The sequence below is a fragment of the Nelumbo nucifera genome, chromosome 1 (genome assembly GCF_055504915.1).
Source record: "Nelumbo nucifera cultivar China Antique chromosome 1, China Antique-T2T, whole genome shotgun sequence".
Taxonomy (NCBI): Eukaryota; Viridiplantae; Streptophyta; class Magnoliopsida; order Proteales; family Nelumbonaceae; genus Nelumbo; species Nelumbo nucifera.
This window is the reverse complement of record NC_142649.1, coordinates 50498476-50519974: the sequence shown is the minus strand read 5'-3', so window position 1 is coordinate 50519974 and position 21499 is coordinate 50498476. Positions and strand designations below refer to the sequence as shown.

At 41.1% G+C, this 21499-nt stretch overlaps 1 protein-coding gene across 1 annotated transcript; it reads right to left on the bottom strand.

Moving 5' to 3' along the window:
- Positions 1-9692: 9692 nt before the first annotated feature.
- Positions 9693-11510, bottom strand: LOC104589928 (chaperone protein dnaJ 20, chloroplastic-like). The gene is made up of 2 exons (XM_010248408.3): positions 10731-11510; positions 9693-10098 (listed from the first exon to the last, which is right to left on the bottom strand). Exons 1-2 carry the CDS (start codon positions 11202-11204, stop codon positions 9952-9954), a joined length of 621 nt encoding a protein of 206 aa, XP_010246710.1. The 5' UTR covers positions 11205-11510; the 3' UTR covers positions 9693-9951.
- Positions 11511-21499: the final 9989 nt, after the last annotated feature.

Below are 21499 nucleotides of genomic sequence, written 5' to 3'. Positions count from 1 at the left end.
GACTAATGACACCTCAAAAATAGAGAGAGGATGTTTGAATCTGGCTGCATTTGATTGTTAAAACAATGAGTGCCTATTTTAGTCCAAGAATGTTTAGATGGTGGAAGGCTTGTTTCCTTGACTGTTGATTTAACTTGAAATCATGAAGAATGGTGATTTAAGGTTAATCCTTGACAAGTTAAAGGGGAGAAAAAAATGAAAAATGGGAAGATTATTAAGTCTGGATTAAAGCATGCAAAAGGAACAACATCATGTTGAGAGAGAATTTAAAAATCAGTAGGTTTGTTTTGTTTTTGCTTGAGTTTTGTCTTGCCCGAGGACGGGCAAGGTTTAAGTGTGGGGGGATTTGATGTGAATAAAAAATTATCATATTTTTATCCCCAATTACTCATTATTTTACAGTAAATTAGCACTTAATTGGACTCATTACTCTTGTATTTGATTCAGGGCAAGTTAGAAGGCAACTAGGGGAAAACAAGGCTAATCGGATGATTTTGCACAATTTCGGCACCGTTCCGTAATCGGGTCATAACTCTCAACTCAGAACTCCGATTGGGATAATTCAAGATGCACTGGAAAGATAAGGGATAGTACACAAATCTCATATTTTTGGTTTTGACAGATTCGGTCTGAATCGATGTCAGAATCTGGCCCGAAGTCGGAGCGAATTTGTAGTAAAGCTCAGTTCATAGCTGAAGCCCAATTCGCAGAAAAGCCTTGTAGCGGCCCAAGTTATTAAAGAGTCCAACTCAAATTCAAGAATAAAGAGTCCCATCAGATTTAAATTTCAAATGTAATCCTAAAAGGATAAGAAGATTGAGATTAGATCACTTAGATCACTAGATAAGAGATAGGGTTAGTTCAAAACCAATTAGGACTTTCTAATTTTGAGGATAATCACCTAAAGGGAGTTGGAAAACAACCCTCTCCCTAAAGCTATATAAAGAGGAGGGGGGGGGGGGGGGGCAGAGCAAGAAGGATTTTTGATTCAGAAGATCAGTCCATCCATCCGGGAAGCAGAGTACGAAGGAGTCGACAACCATGAGCGGCTAAGCTTTTCTTTTCTGATTCAATAGGGATTTTCGATTCAATTGTGTCATCGTGAGGTTCTGTGTTTAATTTAAATTCTTGCTCTTAATTCAAGTATTTGTTGATTCTTATGCATGTTCTTATGGATGTTAATGTTAATTAGTCTGACAAATTAATTAATGTTGATGTTCCTACTACTATCCATGGTTCGATGATCTGTAATTGTCATGAATAGTGGTACAAGTAGCAATTAGGTTATTATCATTTTGGGTCAATTGTTCGTGACAGCCTTTGACCAATGTATTGGCATGTTTTAACCTAAGGGGAATCAATGGAACAAGATTCGATAATTGCAGTTATCTCAATTATTGTTATTTTGGTTTAACTGTTTTCACAAAGGTTATTGCTATCATTAATTGATATGGAATGCTATTGTACCCAGTCGGTTAATGATAAGTGTTGATCGAATGTTGGTTTTGGTCAACTAATTCAGGAAAACACGAGGTTTATTATGGCTATCCTAATAAATCCTAAGGTTAAATACTTGAATTGCAAGTTTGCTAAAGTTTACCTATGATCGATGACCAATTGACTCAATCCGAACCCTTGGATCAGAATTCGATAAGACTGAATTTTCCTTGTTAATTGTTATTTGCTATTTTGCGTTAATTGTTATTTTAGAAATTTAATCATTCAAATTTCTCACTCATTATGCATTCGGTTGAGAAATTACTAGCTCCCTGTGGGATTCGACCTGGTACCACTGTTACTACAAATTTATTGTAAGGTGCGGACTAGCATTAATTTTGAGGGCTTCGACAACCCGTCATTTTAATTCTCGGGATCCATGTGAGTAGAGAGTGCAACACTATTCCTTGCAGCCGAGGGAGAGGTCCTCTCTTGTCGAGCAATGATTGATCATTATGGGCTAAGAGGTTAAGTGTAAGACCATTGAGGGTAATACCTGATGGGCTAATCTTGCATCTGCCCACAGTTCTTGGGTTTTATAAGGTGGCTTGACCCAGTGACCACTTAGTGTAATTGTTGGGCCCATTAAGAGCCCATGGTGGTGGGCTCAGGCATTCACTGTCATCTACAGTTAATTCGGCCAGGCCTTGTAACAAAGGCTGGGCTAAACCCATGTGGCTGATGTGTAGATCAATGTTTGGGTCCCACGCCATACAAGGTTACCCAACTGGGCAGCAGTTTGGAGTTTAAGTGAGCACACAGACTTAATGAGCCTAAAGCCCAATTCGAACTGGTTTAATATGATTATTAAAGAGGGGCGGTTCTAGGATTTAGATTCGTAGATAGGATAGGGAGTTATCCCTATCCACTCAGAGAGTCCAAATCCAAATAAAGATTTGGATCAGGAAACTCCTATTCAGATTAGGAGGGTTCATCTTCATCTGCAGATAAGATAAGGGGTTATCCTTATCTCTTAAAGATAGTCCAGATCCAAATACAGATTTGGATTAGGAAACTCCTAATGGGATTAGGAGAAGCTCTCTTTAAAGCTGTAAATAGAGGAGGAGGGTGAACCCTAATTCACCCAGTCAGTCTTACAGATTCAAGAGAGAAGACAGCTCCAGTTAGACTGACACCATCTTTTGCTCTTTCCTCCTTCTATTGCTGCTACCATAGCCTGTTCGATCTCCACCTGTAGGAGCGATCAGAAAACATTCTTGATATCAATTTTTGGTGAAAAACTAATCTGAATTCGTGCTCACTCACCTTTCATCGAATTCTTGCTGAAGAGTTCAGTTTTTGCTGAAGAACCACCTTCTGATTCTGCTCCACCTTTCGCTGTGTCATCTTTAGTGGGAGCAGACTTTGGCGTTTTCCTTGGGTGTGAACACCTTCGTTGGGAGTTACTGTTGCTCCGTATCAGGTATATCCCTCTTCTACCTTTTGGTTTCAGATCTGGTCCGGTTTAGGTTCAAGATTGATCATTGAAAATGCAGTTTTCTAAAAGAGGGAATGTGATTCCCATATGGGAGAGAGAGAAATTTTTGAAATTTCTTCCTACCTACCTGCAGGGTTCGGCTATCCATATGATGGATCTCTCATTCCTTCACCAATCAGTGAGATCCTTAGAGGGGGTCAAAACCTGGGTATGTTGGGACAGTCCGAGAATTAATCTGAGTGGGTGATCATAGTGACAGGATCAGCCCCTTTGTCGGACAAAGTGAATGATCGGGGATGCACTCTCTCTGATGGAAACCTAAACTGTCAGCATTTGATTTTAACGGTTGAAATTTGTTTTGCAAAATATATTTATAGATATACATATGTATATTATGGTTTTGAAATGTTTGCAAAATGTTTTAATTCCCGGGATCCATGTGAGTGAAGAGTGCAACACTATACTTTGCAGCCGAGGGAGAGGTCCTCTCTTGTCGGGCAGTGTTTGATCATTATGGGCTGAGAGGTTAAGTGTAAGACCATTGAGGGTAATACCTGATGGGATAATCTTGCATCTGCCTACAGTCCTTGGGTTTTTATAAAGTGGCTTGACCCAAGGACCATTTAGTGTAAATGTTGGGCCCATTAAGAGCCCATGGTGATGGGCTCAAGGGTTTGTTGTTTTCTACAGTGAATTCGACCAGGCCTTGTAACATAGGTTGGGCTGAACCCATGTGGATGATGTGTAGATCAATGTTTGAGTCACATGCCATACAAGGATAGCCAATTGGGCAGCAGTTTGGAGGTTAAGTGAGCACATAGACTTAACGGGCCTAGAGCCCAATTCGAATTGGCTTAATACGATTAATTAAATAGGGTCAATTCTGGGATTTAGATCATGAGATAGGATAAGGGATTATCTCTATCCACTTAGAGAGTCCAGATCCAAATAAAGATTTGGATCAGGTAACTCCTAATTTGGTTAGGATGGTTGATCTTTATTTGTAGATAAGATACAGGATTATCCTTATCTCTTAAAAAGAGTCCAGATCCAAATACAAGATTTGGATTAGGAAACTCCTAATGGGATCAGGAGATGCTCTCTTTAAAGGCTATAAATAGAGGAGCAAGGAGAACCTCTAAGATACAATAATTATTTCGCAAATTAAAAAGAGAGAAGAATCTACAATTTGACTACTCTAGTCTTCTGCTCTTTCCTATTCTTGTAGCCCCTGTCAGTTCCATCTCCACCTATGGGAGTGATCAAGAAAGGTTCTTGATATTACCTTTTGGTAGAAAAGGTAATCTGAAATCGTGCTCACCAGCCCTCCATCACATTCTTACTGAAGAATTTGGTTCTTGCTGTAGAGCCATCCTGTTGATTCTGCTCCACCTCACACTGTGTCATTTTCAGTGGGAGCAGTCTTTGGTTTTCTCCTTGGGTGCGAACACCTTCGTTAGGAGTTACTGTTACTCCGTATCTGGTATATCCCTCTCCTATCTTTTGGTTTCAGATCTAGTCCGGTTTGGTTTCAAGATTGATCCTTGAAAATGTAGTTTTCTAAAATAGGGAATGTGATTCCCACATGGAAGAAAGAGAAATTTTTGAAATTTTGCCCAACCTTCCTGCAGGGTTCGGCCATCCATATGATGGATCTCTCATCCCTTCACCACCTGGGTGTGTAGAAGCTGGCAGCACCACTCTCTGACACGCTCCCTCTCAGCGGTGAAGGATGATCATCCCGAACACCCTCCTCTAGGTCGACCACCACCACTTCCTCAGGCAACCTTGGCCTCTTTGATTGCCAAGGCATGCGCTCCGCAGACCTTAGCTACGGCTCGACGGTCCGTGGTTGAGTGCTCAGAGCCCCTTCGAACTGCACTCTCTCTGCCGTGGCCCTCATGCGATGAGCCATCTCCTCACGGCTAGCCATTTCAACACTTACACAAGACAAACAACAATTCAGTACCGAGTAAAAGAGTTCGGAAAGAGAAAGGATTGAAAAAGCCAAAAGGACGTACAGATTGATCGCCTCACTCATCAGTTTGGCATGGATCAACATTAAGAAGGATGTGCACTCCATCACGTCGGTCCTCTCGATCATCCTAATCGACACCTTCTCCTCCTCGGTGAGCTCAGTCGCGCTCAACGCCTTCACTTTAGTCCTTAGCAATCCCCTCGCTTAAAGGAAACCTCAGCCTGGCCTGCAAGCTATGCTCGTATACACAAAGCTCGCCTGGCCGAGCCGAGGTGGCTTTCTCACCAACGCTCGGACTCCTAAGCTCGAACACTTTGGGCATGCTATACAAGGCCCTGATTCGAGCCATGTCCCTAGGATTTAGGCAGCACAGAGTGGTTGCAAACACTACTTCAACTTCGGCCCCCTCCTTAAACACTACTTCGACTTCAGCCTCCTCGACCTCAGTCTCACCTAGTTCTATGGCCTTAGTCCCAAGTTCGTCGACCTTGGCCCCCTAGCCATCGGCCTCCCAAACAGCAAGGGTTGTGGCCTCGATGAGAGACCCCGACACAAACCCACTACTAAAGGAAGAAGAGGAGGAAGATGAGCAGGAGGAGTTAGTAGATGAGGAAGAAGACATCTTACCGCATTTATGGAAGTTTAGACTGTGGAACTGAAGCAACATTGAGCCGAAGACTAGTTTTCACCGAGCTCTACAAGGACTCCCTTCACAAGTGACAAAGTAGAAATGCTCTTCACTCCCTTTTATAGGGCTCTTAGCGACCCAGATCGAGGCAAATCAACGGCATAGATAAAATGCTGCCCTCTGACATCTTGGGGAGACGAAACGGCGCTCCCACCAACCCATCTCAGAAAAGGTACGAGTGCCGAGCCTGTCGGTTCACCCAAAAAACTGGTTCAACCCTGAGCCATTCGGCCTAGATAGCATGCTCAACCAGATTTCAAGTTCAAGTTCCTAAGTCGAGAACCGAAGAGATATTCTACGCCACACCATGGCCAAGCACTACACTCCTTGACTTTAGAACTGAGGGTGTGGTATTTGGGTTATGGTTGAGGTGGCCCCGGGTGCCACATGTCACATCTGCGGCCGTCTTATCTCTTCAGCCATGTCAATACCACGTAGGATGGATAAGCGCGACCAAGAAAGGAGAACCCCGTATGGATTAGGAGGACAGTTTTGCCAGGGATTAGGTCTTATCCTGAAGATCTCGACGGACGACCTCATCCCGATAACCCCGGAAGCCTCATCCGAATCGGACACGGATCTTCGGCTATAAGTAGGTAACCTCCACTCAAGGTAAAGGACTTTGGACTCTCCAGCCTTCATACTATTATTCTCTCTCTGCTCGGACTAGCACGTTTCTCTCAACTGCTTGGCCCAACTACCCATTCTTCTTACTAACTTGAGCATTGGAGTGCCTACCTGGGGAATAACTCCTCGGGCCTCTGATCTCTTTCTTGATTTTAGATCTTGCTTTGCGGTTTCATCCTTCCACCTCAACTTCACCAGTTGGTAGGACTATCTGACTACGAACTCGATTCGGGATACATCGGATTGAACAACATCAGAGTAATACATGATTTGCCCATAAACACCTCATCCAACATTAAAAATGTTTCACAAAAACAAGGTGTGGCCTCTGTCATTCACCATAAGAGAGATTGTACCTATTTAAAAAGGTCCAAAAGTTTTTTCGCCTATGTCAGGTACTTGTTTCTTATTTATGGGCGCCTGATGGCTTGTGAAGACATATGTTGGTTCAAGTTGCTTGCCTCAACTTTAACTCTAACCCAACCTTCAAATCAATCGGATGCAACCTTTCTAGGTTGAGTTGGAGCTAAATTGACGAAATTGCACTCTTGGAAAAGGGTCATTGCTCAATGCTTGTTGTAGGTTTGTAGCTATTTGGGTCTTAAGAGTGATGATGTTAGAGCTGAAGTGGTTGAATAATAGGTACTTGAGTTGGTGAACTAAACGAGTTGAGTTGTATTCAAGGCTGTGTTTGGTTTGAAGGAAAATGTAGGGAAAAGAAAAGAAAAAATAGGGAAACCTTTAAAAACCTTGTATATGTTTCTCTATTTTTCCCTTCGTTTCTCTACTTTTCCTTTAGAAACCTTATATACGTTTGTCTACTTTTCCCTTTCTCTCTCTACTTTTCCTTTAGAAACCTTGTATACGTTTCTAGAGGGCTAAGGTTGCATGAGTGCCAAGCAGATCCCACCTTTGGGGGTCAAATCCTTAGATAGGCGTCCTAAGAGCCGTTGTGCTCCTCATTCATGAGATATGTGTCATCATTCGGGGTCCTTCATCCTCAAAGTCATTACTCCACGAGTTACATGCGGAATGAGTACATTCATAGACATGAATTGGGATCTAGGGCACCTCACTCCAAACTCACTATCACATCTCACCGTGTTTTAGAAACATCTCTTATGAATAATAAATACAAATAGGGGAGATGTTCTCGATGTATGACCAGAACATGCTGTGAGGTCAGTGTGAGGCGTGCTCTGAGGAGGAGATCCCGTCTCCGTAAACATTGCATTGACTTAATTTGGTGATTAATCTAGAGCCAGTTGGTGTTTGCCACATGTCCCATCATGTCCGGGTTATGCAGAATTCCTCAGCATTGACTTGTCGACTACACTTGAGAGTCTGCAACATGGTTTTCAAAACCGGACCAGACCGGATGGTTAGACCGGAAAACCGTTGATTTTGGTAAGCAAACTGCTGACCCAGGCGATTAACCGTTTGGACCATTCAAATGGCTTTGACCGTTTTTTAGTTTTTTTATTTTTTTGTCAAAACAGGCCGACCATTTGGTTCGAACGGTCCGACCGTTCGATCCAATAACCGGACCCTGACCGGTTTGGTCTCTAGATGGGTTTTAAAAACCATGGTCTACAGGGTGCCACATCACAGCTCCTCAGCTCGGATAGGGTTATGTTGGTCTACCACTACCACGTGTCAGTCCTCAGCTTAGCCACTTGTATTGGTTTGGCCTACATGGTGGTTTTAGTCAGACCCAGTTATAACCACATCAAGGAGGGATGAACTGGATTTGGACCAAGAACCTGAGTTTTTCATGCTTGTTAGTCGGAAATTTTATCATTTATGGCTGTTTCTTTGTTTCTTTTTAGGGTTAAATAACCAGAACAATTTAGAGCTATAGGCCATTATTTTGGTCATTGTGCTTCAAAAGACAAGAGTTGCAATCGCTAGAATGGCTGTAGTTATCGTTATTCGTTTTTCTTTAATTTTTGTTCTGATTTGTGTCTACCATTCAATGATTCCACAGATGAAATAAGGATAAATTAGATTTGTTTTTTTTTTTTTTTTGAAAATTGTTTAAAATTCATTGACTTTTCAATATTTTTCTTTAATTTACCATAACTTTTCAAAACATTCGGGAACCCATATCACTGACTTTTTATTTTTCAAAACCCACCGTCCATTAGAGTACCGTTAGTGTTTATTGACAGAAATTGTCCACATCAACATAATTTTTTATGAGAATGGCATGTCAGCCTTATGTATTTTTATATCAGCCTAATTTTTATTCAATACATCTTTATTCTAAATGACATTTAAAAGGGATAAAGTGACACTTGTGTTGTGTAAGTAGATATGGAGTTTCGGATGAATTTGATTTGAAACAAAGTCATTCTTTTTTTATTTGAAGTTCCGTTTTAACACTTGAATATATAAAATGAGTGGAAAATTTTTTAGACTAAAATATTTGAAATATATTTTTGTTGTTTGTTTTGTTTTTCATTTACAGCAAAACAAAGGGTAAAATAGTAATTTACCAATATCCATTAGTCGTGCGTGTGGGGCAGGCCATGTTGATTGGAGAGAGAGAGGATTCATTATGTGCTGGGACCATGTACTCAAATGCGGGCCTTTCAGTCGACCCATCTAATTCATGTGGGTCCCAACAATCGACCATCTGTGGTGCCTCTTGAACGTAGAGTCCATTTAAAAATACAATCCACAAACGATATTTTTGTGGGGTTGCCTGATTGGAATAAGAGCTTCGGATAAGGCTTTCAACCAATAAAATAGCTTACCTAACAACAGCTTATTAGCCCAAAGAATTAACAGAAAAACAAAAGTACAAGGAAAAAAAAAAAAAGTAAACGTTATGACAACAGTTGATTTGCTGATCAAGTTCAGTCACAAGAGGTGGTGGTTGAAGAAGCCCAACAAACAGGGGCAGAAAATAAAAGAAAAAAAGAAAAGAAAAGGAACCATATCAATTCAAAACAATAATTCCAGAGATATATCTTCTGGGTGCACTGTTTTTGTTTTTGTTAATTTCTCTGAAACCTTAGGAAGTTTTCAGACCAACATTGGGAAATTATGGAGGCTTATATCTAAGCTAAAAACCAGAGAGAGAGAACTGCACTTTTCAAGTTGTAATACAGTGCAGAATACACTAAAATCTCACAGGGTGTAAGTTAAGATGCTTAGACAAAACCCCAATTTGTAGAACAACATTTGCTTCTAATGAAGTGTAGCAGGCTGAAAGCTCTGCTGTATTGGATATTCTCAATTCTTCAGTGTATTGATTTTGCACTAAAATTAGACATCTTTCCTTGACGGAGAGATATTCCATGAAAAGGGGAATCTGCTCAAGCCCATCAACATTGACATTTTCTGCCTTTCTGGTGTATATTTGAAATTAATAAAATGAAGACAAGCTATTTAAGTTCTCTGATCCAAACCCATGAGTCTAAAACAGAAAATTAGTACAATTAATAGATGGTATGGTAGGCGATCAGACTCTGATTCACATTCAAAGAACAATTGACAGAGGATTTATAAACATAGTAAAATGGCAGGTGAACAGCGAACTTACTATTTTCTGTACAATATGCTTTTCATACAAGTTACCGTAGCTAACATATAGATTCATAGAAAAGGAAGATATAATCTTCTGTTTCAGGTTAACTTCTCTAATCTGAAACCACCTTTCATTGACAAGAAGCTCAATAAGTATATACATATATCAAATTTCAAATCAAGAAATGGTTACTCTGCTGATGATTCATTCTTTTGCCTGCGCATCCGAGCTGCCCATGACATGTTTCCCCTGGAGTTCTTGTACATGCTCCTTTTCTTCAACTCTGAAAGTTGAGATTGCCATCTGTTCCTCCACTCACCTCTCTCTTCCAATCCCTAATAAAAAATGAAATCCTAAAATCAGAGCATAAACAGAAAAAGAGAGAAGAAACCCAGATCTCAAAATTAAATAAGTACACAGTTAAATACATAAAATATTGGAAGGACAAGAAAAACTAAGAAAATCAAATTCAGAAGGTACAGAAACCCAGTAACTAAACATCAGACCTTGAAATGGAAACAGACAAGTAGGCAACAACAATCCTCCAATCTAGAGACCATCTTAATGAAGAGACAGGAGATACAACCATAACTACCAAATTATGATGAAAGTACTTAAAATTAAAAAACAAGCTCTGAAATCCTGCACACTCCAGAGTCCAGATAGATGCAAAGGCAACCAAAAAATCATGAAAGCAACACCAAATAAGAATCTGCCACCAAACAGAAAGCCCAGGATTCCATAATAGAAAAAAGCATAAATTCCAAACAACTACGATCTAAAAATTAAAAAAGAAATTCTCAGAACAACATAGATTCTGTAGAAAAAAAAGTAATTCCAGATCTAAGAACCAAAGTCCAAAGATGCATAAATAAACTAAAAAATTCGCATAAACCAAGGTAAACCCAGATCAAATTTTCAGGAAAAGATACAAAATCCATCAGAAAAAAAAAAATCGAAAAAGCACCTCATCGTATTGATATCGCTTACGAGAGGAGAAAGCGAGATGCAAGCCCATGGCCAAATCCCTATCATACAAAGCTCTACTGCTTGGGTCGGACAAAACCTCGTATGCCTCCTGTATCTGAATAAACCTCCTCGTGTACTCATCTATCCGGTCTGGTGGGGACACGTCCGGATGGTACTTCCTGGCCAACTGCTTGTAAGCTTGCTTGATTTCCGAAAACGTCCCACTTTCCGATATGCCCAACAACTCATAGAAACTCATCCCTGAATTCTCAGTCACGAATCCGTCGTTAATGGCGGCTTTTGTTCTGAAAGACCCACCACGATTTTCGATGAAAAAAATTGTTCTGGCCTTCTGGGTATTGAAGAAAACACAACTACAAGCTTCACCTGTCCATCTTCTGCTAGAAACTATTGTTTTCGCATACAGATAGAAGCGAGCATCGCTACCAGAGATCAATCCATGGCTCATCATTGTTCGGTTCTCTTGCTTTGTTCCGCTCTGCTTTCTTTTCCCTTTTCTTTTAACTTTGGACAACTGTTGCTACAAAAACAACAGGGAAGTAAAAAAAAATGTGGAAATTGTAGAATGAAATGGCTTTACTTTCTGTTTGACTGGGCTAAAATAGCCAAGAGCCCAAGATAAATCTTTCTGATTATTGGGTTTCAAATCCAGTTGGAAACTGATTATTGGCTAAAATAGAAAGTATACATATATAATGCTTTTGTGGATGAGTTAATCCTGCCAGGCGTTTTCACCCAGAAAACCCAAAACGAAAAAGGACTCTTGTGAGGCTAGAGTTTCTATTTTCTAATCGTATCTGCTGGTTTGTTTCGAAATCTATAATTATAACAACTTTTTTTTCGAATTTTTTATTTTATTTTATTCTATATAATTAAAGCCCCGTTTGATCGTGGGAATAGGGTCTGGAATGTAATCGGAATGGGCTATTCCAATTCCAACTGTTTGGTTGGATGGAATCAGAATCTCATTCCCATTTCTGCTGGAATGGTCATTCCCTCCCCATTTGAGGGAATGGCCATTCCCTGCCCCTCCCTTGGGAATAAAATCTATCATATTTTATCCCCAAATATTCTATTTTTTATACTGAATTAATACTTAATTAGACTCATATTTCTTGTATTTTGGTGCAGGGCAAGGAAAAAAGTTGCAAGCAGGAAAACAAAGCTAATCGGATGGGTTTTCACAGTTTCAGCAACGATCAGTAACCTGGGCCTAACTTTCATATCTGAGCTCCGATTGGGCTGATTCAAGATCCACCGGAAAGATATGAGAGGCTTTGGGCTTTCGCAGATTCGGCCTACATCGAAGTCAAATTCTGGCCCGAAGACAAAGCAATTTCGTAGTGAGGCCCAGTTCCCAGCTGAAGCCCATTTCACAGAAAAGCATTGAGGCGGCCCAAGTTATTAAAGTAGCCCATTCGAATTCAAGAATTCGAGAGTTTTACCAAATCTAAATTTATGATGTAATCCCAGAAAGATAAGGAGATTGAGTTCATTAAATAAAGAGATAAGAGTAGGATTAGACTAGGACTTTCTAATCTTGAGAGATTAACTTCAAGAGAGAGTAGGAGACCACCCCCTCCCCTTTAGGCTATATAAAGAAGTAGGGGGCGGACTAGAGGGGGCATCAATCAACAATTGGAGGAATTCCCGAAGTCTCTCTGAAGTGAATCAAGAAGGTCTTCAAGAACTTCAAGAAGAAGATCAAGAAAGTTTCAAGAAGGAGGTGGCGGCAAGGAGAAGAGGAGATCTCAGCACCCTAGGCGAATTCATGAGTTCTTTCTTCCATCTTGTTTGCTTTATTTCCTTTATTATGAATTGATTTGTTTTTAGCTAGGGCTATGGAAAGCCGAACCATGATAATGAACATATTTTTATCATTATGATTTATCCAAGATTGTGATTTCCATATAGTCTATGAATTATTTGCTTAATGCGATTAGAAGTGGCCATCTCTTAGTTGATTCGGTGTATATGAATGAATCGGGAGAGGAATTTATATACTCAACCACATAGTTCATGGTGTGAATTGAATGGTATATAGGGATATATACACATGATTCATCTGAATATATGAGGTTTTCTTGCACTTCATGCATTTCTATTATTGAGAACTCTAGTCGAGGGATCGAGGGGTTACTTGATAGAAATAAGTTTAATATATATTGGGAAAGAATATTAAATAAAATTGGGAAAAACTTCAGCTTATGGGAATAACAATTAATCTTGGTTAATTGCATCCATCAATATTCATTAGATTGGTTGGGCGGACCTAAAGCCCTAGCGTTCTCATCCTTTGCATATTCGGTTGTTGATTGTCCTTGCTTTTATCTTCTTTTCCTAGTTTTTATTTTCAGTAGTACTTGCTCCCTCAAATCTGAATTTCGATTGTCCAAATAATTAGGGAAGACTGGGGTTCTAATATTTATTTTATTAAATCCCCGTGGGAATGATATTTTTATACTACTTGATAACTAGCGCACTTGCTAGGGTTATTTTCATAGCTATCAACTGCCACAAAAATAGCCACCAAGAGACTGCAACTACCACCAAAATACTACAACCGGCGATGAAAATAACCATTGTACCAAAACTACAATGGATTTGGGCTTTGAGAAACAGGCATGGATGGCAACCAAAGTAGCGATTATGGCCATCACCCAACAAAAAAAGACTGAATAGTGCACCCCCTGTACCAAGTTCCCTGCACAATAGAAGCAAAGAAATAACAAAAACAATAAAGGAACAAAAAAGAGAAACATGCAAGGGGAAAAACGACAGAGGATGGAAGAAGGATGTAAAAACGACAGAGGATGGAAGAATGATGTAAAAACGACAGAGGGTGTAAGAAGGATGAAGAACTGAAGCAAAGGAACAAAGAAATAACAAAAACAACAAAGGAACAAAAAAGAAAAACATGTAAGGGGAAAGATGACAGAGGATGGAAGAAGGATGTAAAAACGATAGAGAATGTAAGAAGGATGTAAAAACGATAGAGGATGTAAGAAGGATGAAGAACTAAAGCAAAGGAGCAAAGAAATAACAAAAACAACAAAGGAACAAAAAAGAAAAATGTGTAAGGGGAAAAACGACAGAAACAAAGAAAGAGAAAGACTAGGAGGGAGAGAGGAGTGAGAAAAGGAGAGAAGGGGTGAAGAGAAGTAAGAGGACTAGAGAGAACAAGGAGGAAAAGAGAAGGGAGATGGGGGGCTCCCTAAGGGGAGCTACCCCATTGGACCGAAGGCGGAAGAGGAGACAATCAAAGGTAGAGAAAGAAAAAACCTCGAGGAAGTCTCGAGAGGAAGGCTCTCTCTAGAAAGAGAGGGAAGAAGCCTCTGAAAAACCTAGAGAGTTATATAACAATAGACAAAAACTAACTCTACTTTAAAAATTACTTAAAGTACCCTTTGAAGGAATTAGAGATCCATCATATGGATGGCCGAACCCTGTAGGTAGGTTAGGCAAAATTTCAAAAATTTCCTCTCCCCTCATCTGGGAATCACATTCCATGTTTTAGAAAATCTGCATTTTCAAGGATCAATATTGAACCATAAACCAAACCAGATCTGAAACCAAAAGCAGGAGAAGGATATACCTGATACGGAAAAATAGTATCTCCCAATGGAGGTGTTCACGCCCAAGGAAGGAACCAAAAACTGCTCCCACTAAAAATGGCGCAGTGTAGGATGGAGCAGAATCAGCAATGTTCGTCCAACAAACCGAATCCTTCACAAGAATTTGCTGGAGGCTATGAGCACAACTTCATATTAGCCTTTCAACAAAGGCTGATATCAAGATCCAACCTTGTGAAAGAATCGTAGGATTCATCCAATGGATGCCATGAAAGTTGCGGAATGGGTGGGCGAATTTCAAAAATTTTTCTACCTTCTCCCAATTGGGAATCATATTCCCTAAATTTAGAATATAATATTCAAGGATCCTACTTGAACCATAATCAAACTAGATCTGTACGAAAAGACAAATGGGAGGAATATACCTGATCCGGAGAAGCACTATCTCCCAGAGTTGGGGTTCATGCCCAAAGAATGCTCCAAGATCCATTCCTGCTGAAGATGACACAGCAGTCAATGGAACAGAACCAGTAGGGTGCATCCTACACACTGGATCCTTCACAAGAATCTTCTGGAAGTACTAAACATTGAATCTTTTTCAGTCTTTCTTGCAAGACTGATGTCAAGAACAGATTTCTTGACTTTATTTTCTGCAATGATCTAATCTTGCAATGGCAGATGGCGGCGGCACGAGGAGATCTCCAAAACGAAAAGGGCTGAACTGCTTTTCTCTTTTTCTGGAGAGTATGAGATCTGATCTCAATTCGCAGGAACCTTTCTTGCGATTTTCTTGGTTGGAAATATGTTGTATTTCTCTCTCAATTGGTTAGGTTTTCTCCTCCTTTCTTCTTGATTAAGAAACCTCCTAAATCAGGAGTCATCCCAATCCAAATCAGTATTTGGATAGGGGATTATCTTAATCCTATCTGCAGATAGAGTTAGGTTACTCCTGATCTTATCAGGAGGTTACCAGATTCAAATCTAATTTGAATTTGGTCTCTAAGAGTGGATAAGGCTAAAGGCCCAATCCTTTTACTAACTTCAATCTCAAATTCGCCCCATGGATGGGTGATCATATCAGCCCACCTCGAAATGGGCTTTTGGCCCATTAAGTGTTCAGTGTCTAATTACTTTCCAATCTGCTGCCCAGTTGGGCTTCTTTGTATGGCGTGGGACCCAAGCATTGATCTACACACCAGCCACATGGGTTCGGCCCAGCCTTTAATACAAGGCCCAGCCGAATTCACTGAAAAACTCAATGAACCCCTTGAGTCCATCATATGGACCCTATGGGCCCAACACTTACATTAAGTGGTCCCTGGGCCAAGCCATCTTATAAAAACCCAGGGACTGTGGGCAGGTGCAAGATTAGCCCATCAGGTATTATCCTAAATGGTCTTACACTTAACCTCTCAGCCCTTAATGATCAAGCACTGCCCGACAAGAGAGGACCTCTCCCTCGGCTGCAAGGAACAGTGCCGCACTTCCCTCTCACATGGATCCCGGGAATTAAAACCATTTGCAAACAATTTGAAACCGTACATATAAATATAAGTATGTTAATTTTGCAAAACAAAATTCCAACGATTGAAATCAACTGCCGGCAGTTTGGTTTCCATCAGAGAGAGTGCATTCCCGATCATTACCCTTTGTTCGACAAAGTGGCTGATTCTGTCACTATGATCACCCACTCAGATGAATTCTCAAACTGCCCCAACATACCCAGGTTTTGATCCCCGCTAAGGATCTCACTGATTGGCATATCAAAGGCAGCCTGATCCAGCACCTAGTGAAGTGTCATAATCGAGTCTAGGGGTCAGGTGTAACTTTCCAGTTTTGCCCATCTATCTCCATGGTCCAGGGCAAGACTGGAAATCTGGTCCGGTTCAAGGATTCAAGTAATCCCATACTACATGTGCCTCGGGTCTTACCCTGGTGGCTGAGACAGGCCATCCCAACACTTGGTGGCACACCAGCATCAGCCTTGGCAGGATAAATCTCCCCAGACTTATCCAACGGCTGTGAACATTTAAAACTAACATGAATCTCTATAAATGTCCAGTTTTAGGGTTTTACACAGAATTAAACCAAACAACATGAATCAAACATGCACTTTATTTATTTCCACTAAATAACAAAAGCACATCAAATCAGATTGAAGCTAAGGGCATACATAAACTGTATAACAGCTCCCACTTGCACTTAGGTCCAATCTGGTACAAGCCGGAGTCCCATACTTTCCACGTGTTTCTCAAACACCTTCTGTGTCAGTGGCTTAGTCAATGGGTCTGCCACATTGTCCGCTGATGCTACTTTCTGAATTAGGACGCCCCTCTACCAACGATCTCCCGTAGTACATGGTACTTTCTCTCGATGTGCTTTGACTTCGAGTGAGCCCGAGGCTCTTTAGCCTGGGCGATCGCTCCATTGTTGTCACACAACAACGGGATGGGTGATGTGCTAGATGGAATCGCTCCCAATTCGTGTATGAACTTCTTCATCCACACGGCTTCCTTGGCAGCTTCACTTGCGGCAATGTACTCGGCCTCGGTTGTGGAGTCTGCAGTGGACCCCTGTTTGCTGCTTTTCCAGCAAACAGCACACGATCCTATCATGAAAACATACCCAGATGTAGACTTTCTATCATCTGGATCCGACTAGAAATCGGCATCGGTATACCCTAGAACTTGCAGTGAACTACCATCGAATACTAGACAAAACTCTTTTGTCCTTCGAAGGTATTTGAGTATGTTCTTCACAGCAGTCCAATGCTCCTGCCCTGGGTTTGCCTGGAATCTGCTTACGACACTCACCGCCTGAGCTATGTCCGGGCGAGTGCACAGCATGGCATACATGATGCTCCCTACGGCCGAGGCATAGGAACGTCTCTCATGCTCTCAATCTCCTCAGAAGTCTTGGGAGACATCTTCTTGGAGAGAGTGACTCCGTGCCTGAAAGGAACGTTTCCTTTCTTGGAGTTTTCCATGCTGTATCTTTTGACAATTTTGTCTATATAAGCAGCCTGGGATAATCCAATTATCCGCTTCGATCTATCTCTATAGAGTCGAAGACCTAGTATGTACGAAGCTTCTCCAAGATCTTTCATGGAGAACTGCTGTGATAGCCATACCTTGACCGAAGTCGACATTCCTACATCATTCCCAATGAGTAGGATATCGTCCACGTACAAGACCAAAAAGGTGATCTTATCTCCACTGGATTTCCTGTAAACACAGGGCTCATCCGGATTCTGTTCAAAGTCAAACGTTTTGACTGTAGAATCAAAACGGATGTTCCAACTCCTAGAAGCCTGCTTAAGTCCATATATGGATCTATTAAGTTTACATACCATGTGTTCCTGACCAGCAGCAATGAAGCCTTGCGGCTGCTGCATGTAGATATCTTCACTAAGATCTCCATTCAGGAACACTGTTTTGACATCCATTTGCCAAATCTCATAGTCATGGTACGCTGCTATAGCTAGCAGGATCATAATGGATTTAAGCATGGCCACGGGCGAAAAGGTTTCCTCATAGTCGATGCCTTCTTTCTGAGTATACCCTTTCGCCACCAAACGAGCTTTAAAGGTCTCAATCCTGCCATCGGGGCCCTTCTTCCTCTTGTAGATCCATTTGCAACCAATTGCTTTTACCCCGGAGGGCGGATCCACTAGAGTCCAGACTCCATTGCTCTCCATTGAGTCCATCTCAGCTCTCATGGCCTCCACCCACTTCTGGGAGTCTATGTCTAACATAGCTTCCCCGTAAGTCACGGGATCCTCTTCACTAGTTAAGGCTTCCACCAGGTAACTATCCTGGTCATAACCATATCGGACTGGTGGTCTGGATACCTGGGTGGTTCTTCTAGATTGTTTATTACCTGGATTTTGTGGGACATCTCCCACTGCTCCTGAGCTCTCCTCATCAAGAACTATTTCCTGACGATGGGTGTCCAGGATGTAATCGGATTCTAAGAATCGGGCGTTTCGACTGCAGAACACTTTCTGCTCACTTGGGTCATAGAATAGATAACCCACCGAATCCTTTGGGTAGCCTATAAACAGGCAACGACTGGTTTTAGATTCCAACTTGTCCGCACTTGTTCTTTTAATGTGTGCAGGACAACCCCAAATCTTCAAGTGTCTTACACTTGGCTTCCTTACGTGGGACTTACTGTATCACGATTCCTTTTCTTGGGATTTTCGACCGACATAGTTTCGGTTAAGTTAGTTTCCAGAGAAGGATGTAGAACATAGAGACCGTTCTCTAGTTCCCCGCATGTGATGAATTTGTTATTCCGTTTAACAGTAATCATATTACTAAAATAAACAGTATATCCATCAGCACACAGTTTTGAAACAGAAATTAAATTTCTTCTCAAGTTTTGTACATAAAGACAATCTTTAAGTACAAGTATTCCTTCTTTAAAAACTAATTCTACGGTTCCTATTGCCGCAGCTGCAACACTTGCAGTCGTTCCCAAGAACAGTGTCACTTCACCTTCACTCAACCTTCTGCTAACTTTGAACCCCTGCAGTGAGTTACACGCATGAGTTGAAGCCTCGGAGTCAACACACCAGGACACAGAAGTAACTAACATATTAGTTTCTATGACACAAGTTTCGATGTTACCTTTCTTAGATTCCAGGTAGGCAGGACAATTCCTCTTCCAGTGGCCGGTCTGTTTGCAGAAGTGACAGACATCAGATGCCTTGTTCTTCTTCTGCTTCTTAGGTTTGGTAGCTTTCTTCTGAGGCTTCTTTGCCTTTCTCTTTTTCTTGCCCGATTTGTTAGCTTCAGCAAGCATAATCACAGGCTCATCCTTCTTGAGCAAATCCTCGGCTCTCTACAACATATTGCTGAGTTCCTGGACGCTGACATTCAGCTTATTCATATTGTAGTTCATCGTGAACGCATTGAAGGAAGAGGGCAAAGAATTTAGGATGGCATCCACTTGCGTGCCAAGATCTAGCCCGGATCCAAGAGCTTCAAGTTCATTAATGTATCCCATCATGCGGAGACAATGGTCATGAACTTTCTGCCCATTGGTCATCTGCGCGGTCATGAACAATTTCAGGACCTTCTGTCGAGTAGAACAGTTCTGCTCTTCATACATTGTTCTTAGACTGTCCAATATGTCCTTGGCTAGTTCGATCTGATCGAACTGCCTCTGTATTGAGTTCTTATCCTCCCAATCTTGGTAGTCCCTCCTACGGGCCTCAGAAGCCCTATCACCTGGACGTTCCGGGGCAGGATTTTTCACTACCTTGTCTAACTTTTCGGAAGTTAGGACTAGCATAAGATTTCTGTACCAGTCCTCATAGTTTGGGCCTTTAAGCTTGTTATCGTCTAGAAGCTTTGCAAATTGACCATTTGCCATTTTCTGATAAAACAGCAAAATCATTAGTCCACAACCTTAGTTTGATTCATGTTACCTACATAGATATGACTTTTAATCTATGTTCCATTCCCATTTGTTCATCTTTGAGATTTCCCTCCTTTCTCAGTGATGGAGACGACGAAATGTCTCTGGAAATGTGGGAAATCACATGGGGTGCGTGAAGCCAACTGTTTCAGCTGCATAACCCCACCACCTTTCTGTGACGGATCATATCCACTCATCAAATGAGTTTCCCTTTGGCCTCTGTCAGACAAGGTTCAGAGCCGTTTTCAGGTAAACCTTTCTGTCCAGTGAGTGCACACCCATCATATTCAGGTTACGCCAAGGTACCGTGAGAGAGTTCCCATTTTCTGGTGAAGCCCCTCCCACATCGGTCTATGACGCCCCTATCATCTTATGAAACACTCTAATAGATCCAACAACAAATGGATAGCCCAATTTTATGGTGCGTTTCCTCATTACTGAAGGACCCATCATTGTGCTAATGACGGAAGGCCTTTAGAGAGTCCATCATATGGATCTCCCTATCACATGCATTCATATTTGCTGGAGGGAACAAAATTATGCCCTATTTTTAATTTAGGTCAAACCAGAATGGCTCCCACTGACTTTCATAAAGTCAGATTTCTGGTGGGCCTTAATCGGCTAGGGGTTCCGTACGCATCCCTTTTTCAGTGGGGCCCACCAAGCAAAGAGGGGTCATCCAATGACCTTGAGGGACACCATGGCAATGATGTGCATTCAGCCATGGTGTGCGCAAGAGCCACTAACGAGTCTTCATGGGCCAAGTACTTATGGCCCATGGTCGCAGCACATCAAACATCCAAACATCATATGTAAAGGAGGAATTGATCCAATCAATTAACTGCTGTAAAGCCCATTGAATAGCCCATTTAAAATCTAAGTCATTAACAATTAATGCCTACTAGGTGTATGGGCTGAATCGCAGATAGCAGTTCGGCCCATACAGCTCATCTCACAATAATGGGCTTTTGCAGTTTTAACCCTTTAAAACTAGGCTTTACAGGTGGGCCGAATTAATCCTTGTAATTGAACATCAGATTTGGAACAGCAAGTGTGAGAAATATGGACTAAAAAACAGTCCCTTTCGAATCCCAGATTTGGTCCAAACAGTTTTGGTCCAATCTAGTTCGAGAGGATCCAAAACTGATTTTCAATTCAAGAATTAATTCATGAAAGATCTGAAATTAATAGTTTTGATTTCAAACAATCACAAATCAATCTATGGACTGTTCGCACCACCTGCAAAACAGAGGTTAATCACAAGGGTTGCTGTTTCACAAACTGCAAATCGCAGAAAGCGATTTCTCCAACTGCAAATCTCCAGCGCCGCCTTCTTCTTCCTTCTTCTTTAATCAAGAAAAATAAAAAAAACAGAAATCCTATTTCTATTAATTACATTCTTGATCAAATCCTATACATTCAGTCTAAAATTAAAAAAAATTATTTACAGACCGAATTAAATGAAATAAATAAATAGAAAAGAAAAAAGGGTGCGTAGACCATCTGCGCCAAATCTGCACTGCGATCTCCAGGTTCGAACAGTCCATTAAATCAAAATAAATAAAGAACAATTCTAAATAAATTTTGGATTTAATAAAAATTAATTTCAGATCAATCGCCCTTAATAAGAAATAGTTTCTTGAAATAAAGAAAACAATCTGCGCAAATCTTGAAAGAACACCTTCTATCCATCTGCGCAGGGTCAGATCTGATTTTCTTTTGGTTCAAGATTCGAACCTGTGGCTCTGAT

Excerpts from the sequence above, each read along its gene's own strand:
- LOC104589928 (XM_010248408.3), bottom strand. The coding sequence starts at position 11,204 with ATGATGAGCCATGGATTGATCTCTGGTAGCGATGCTCGCTTCTATCTG. Across the intron at positions 10,099-10,730 it reads AGCGATATCAATACGATGAG|GGATTGGAAGAGAGAGGTGA; the intron begins GTGCTTTTTCGA and ends ATTTTTTATTAG.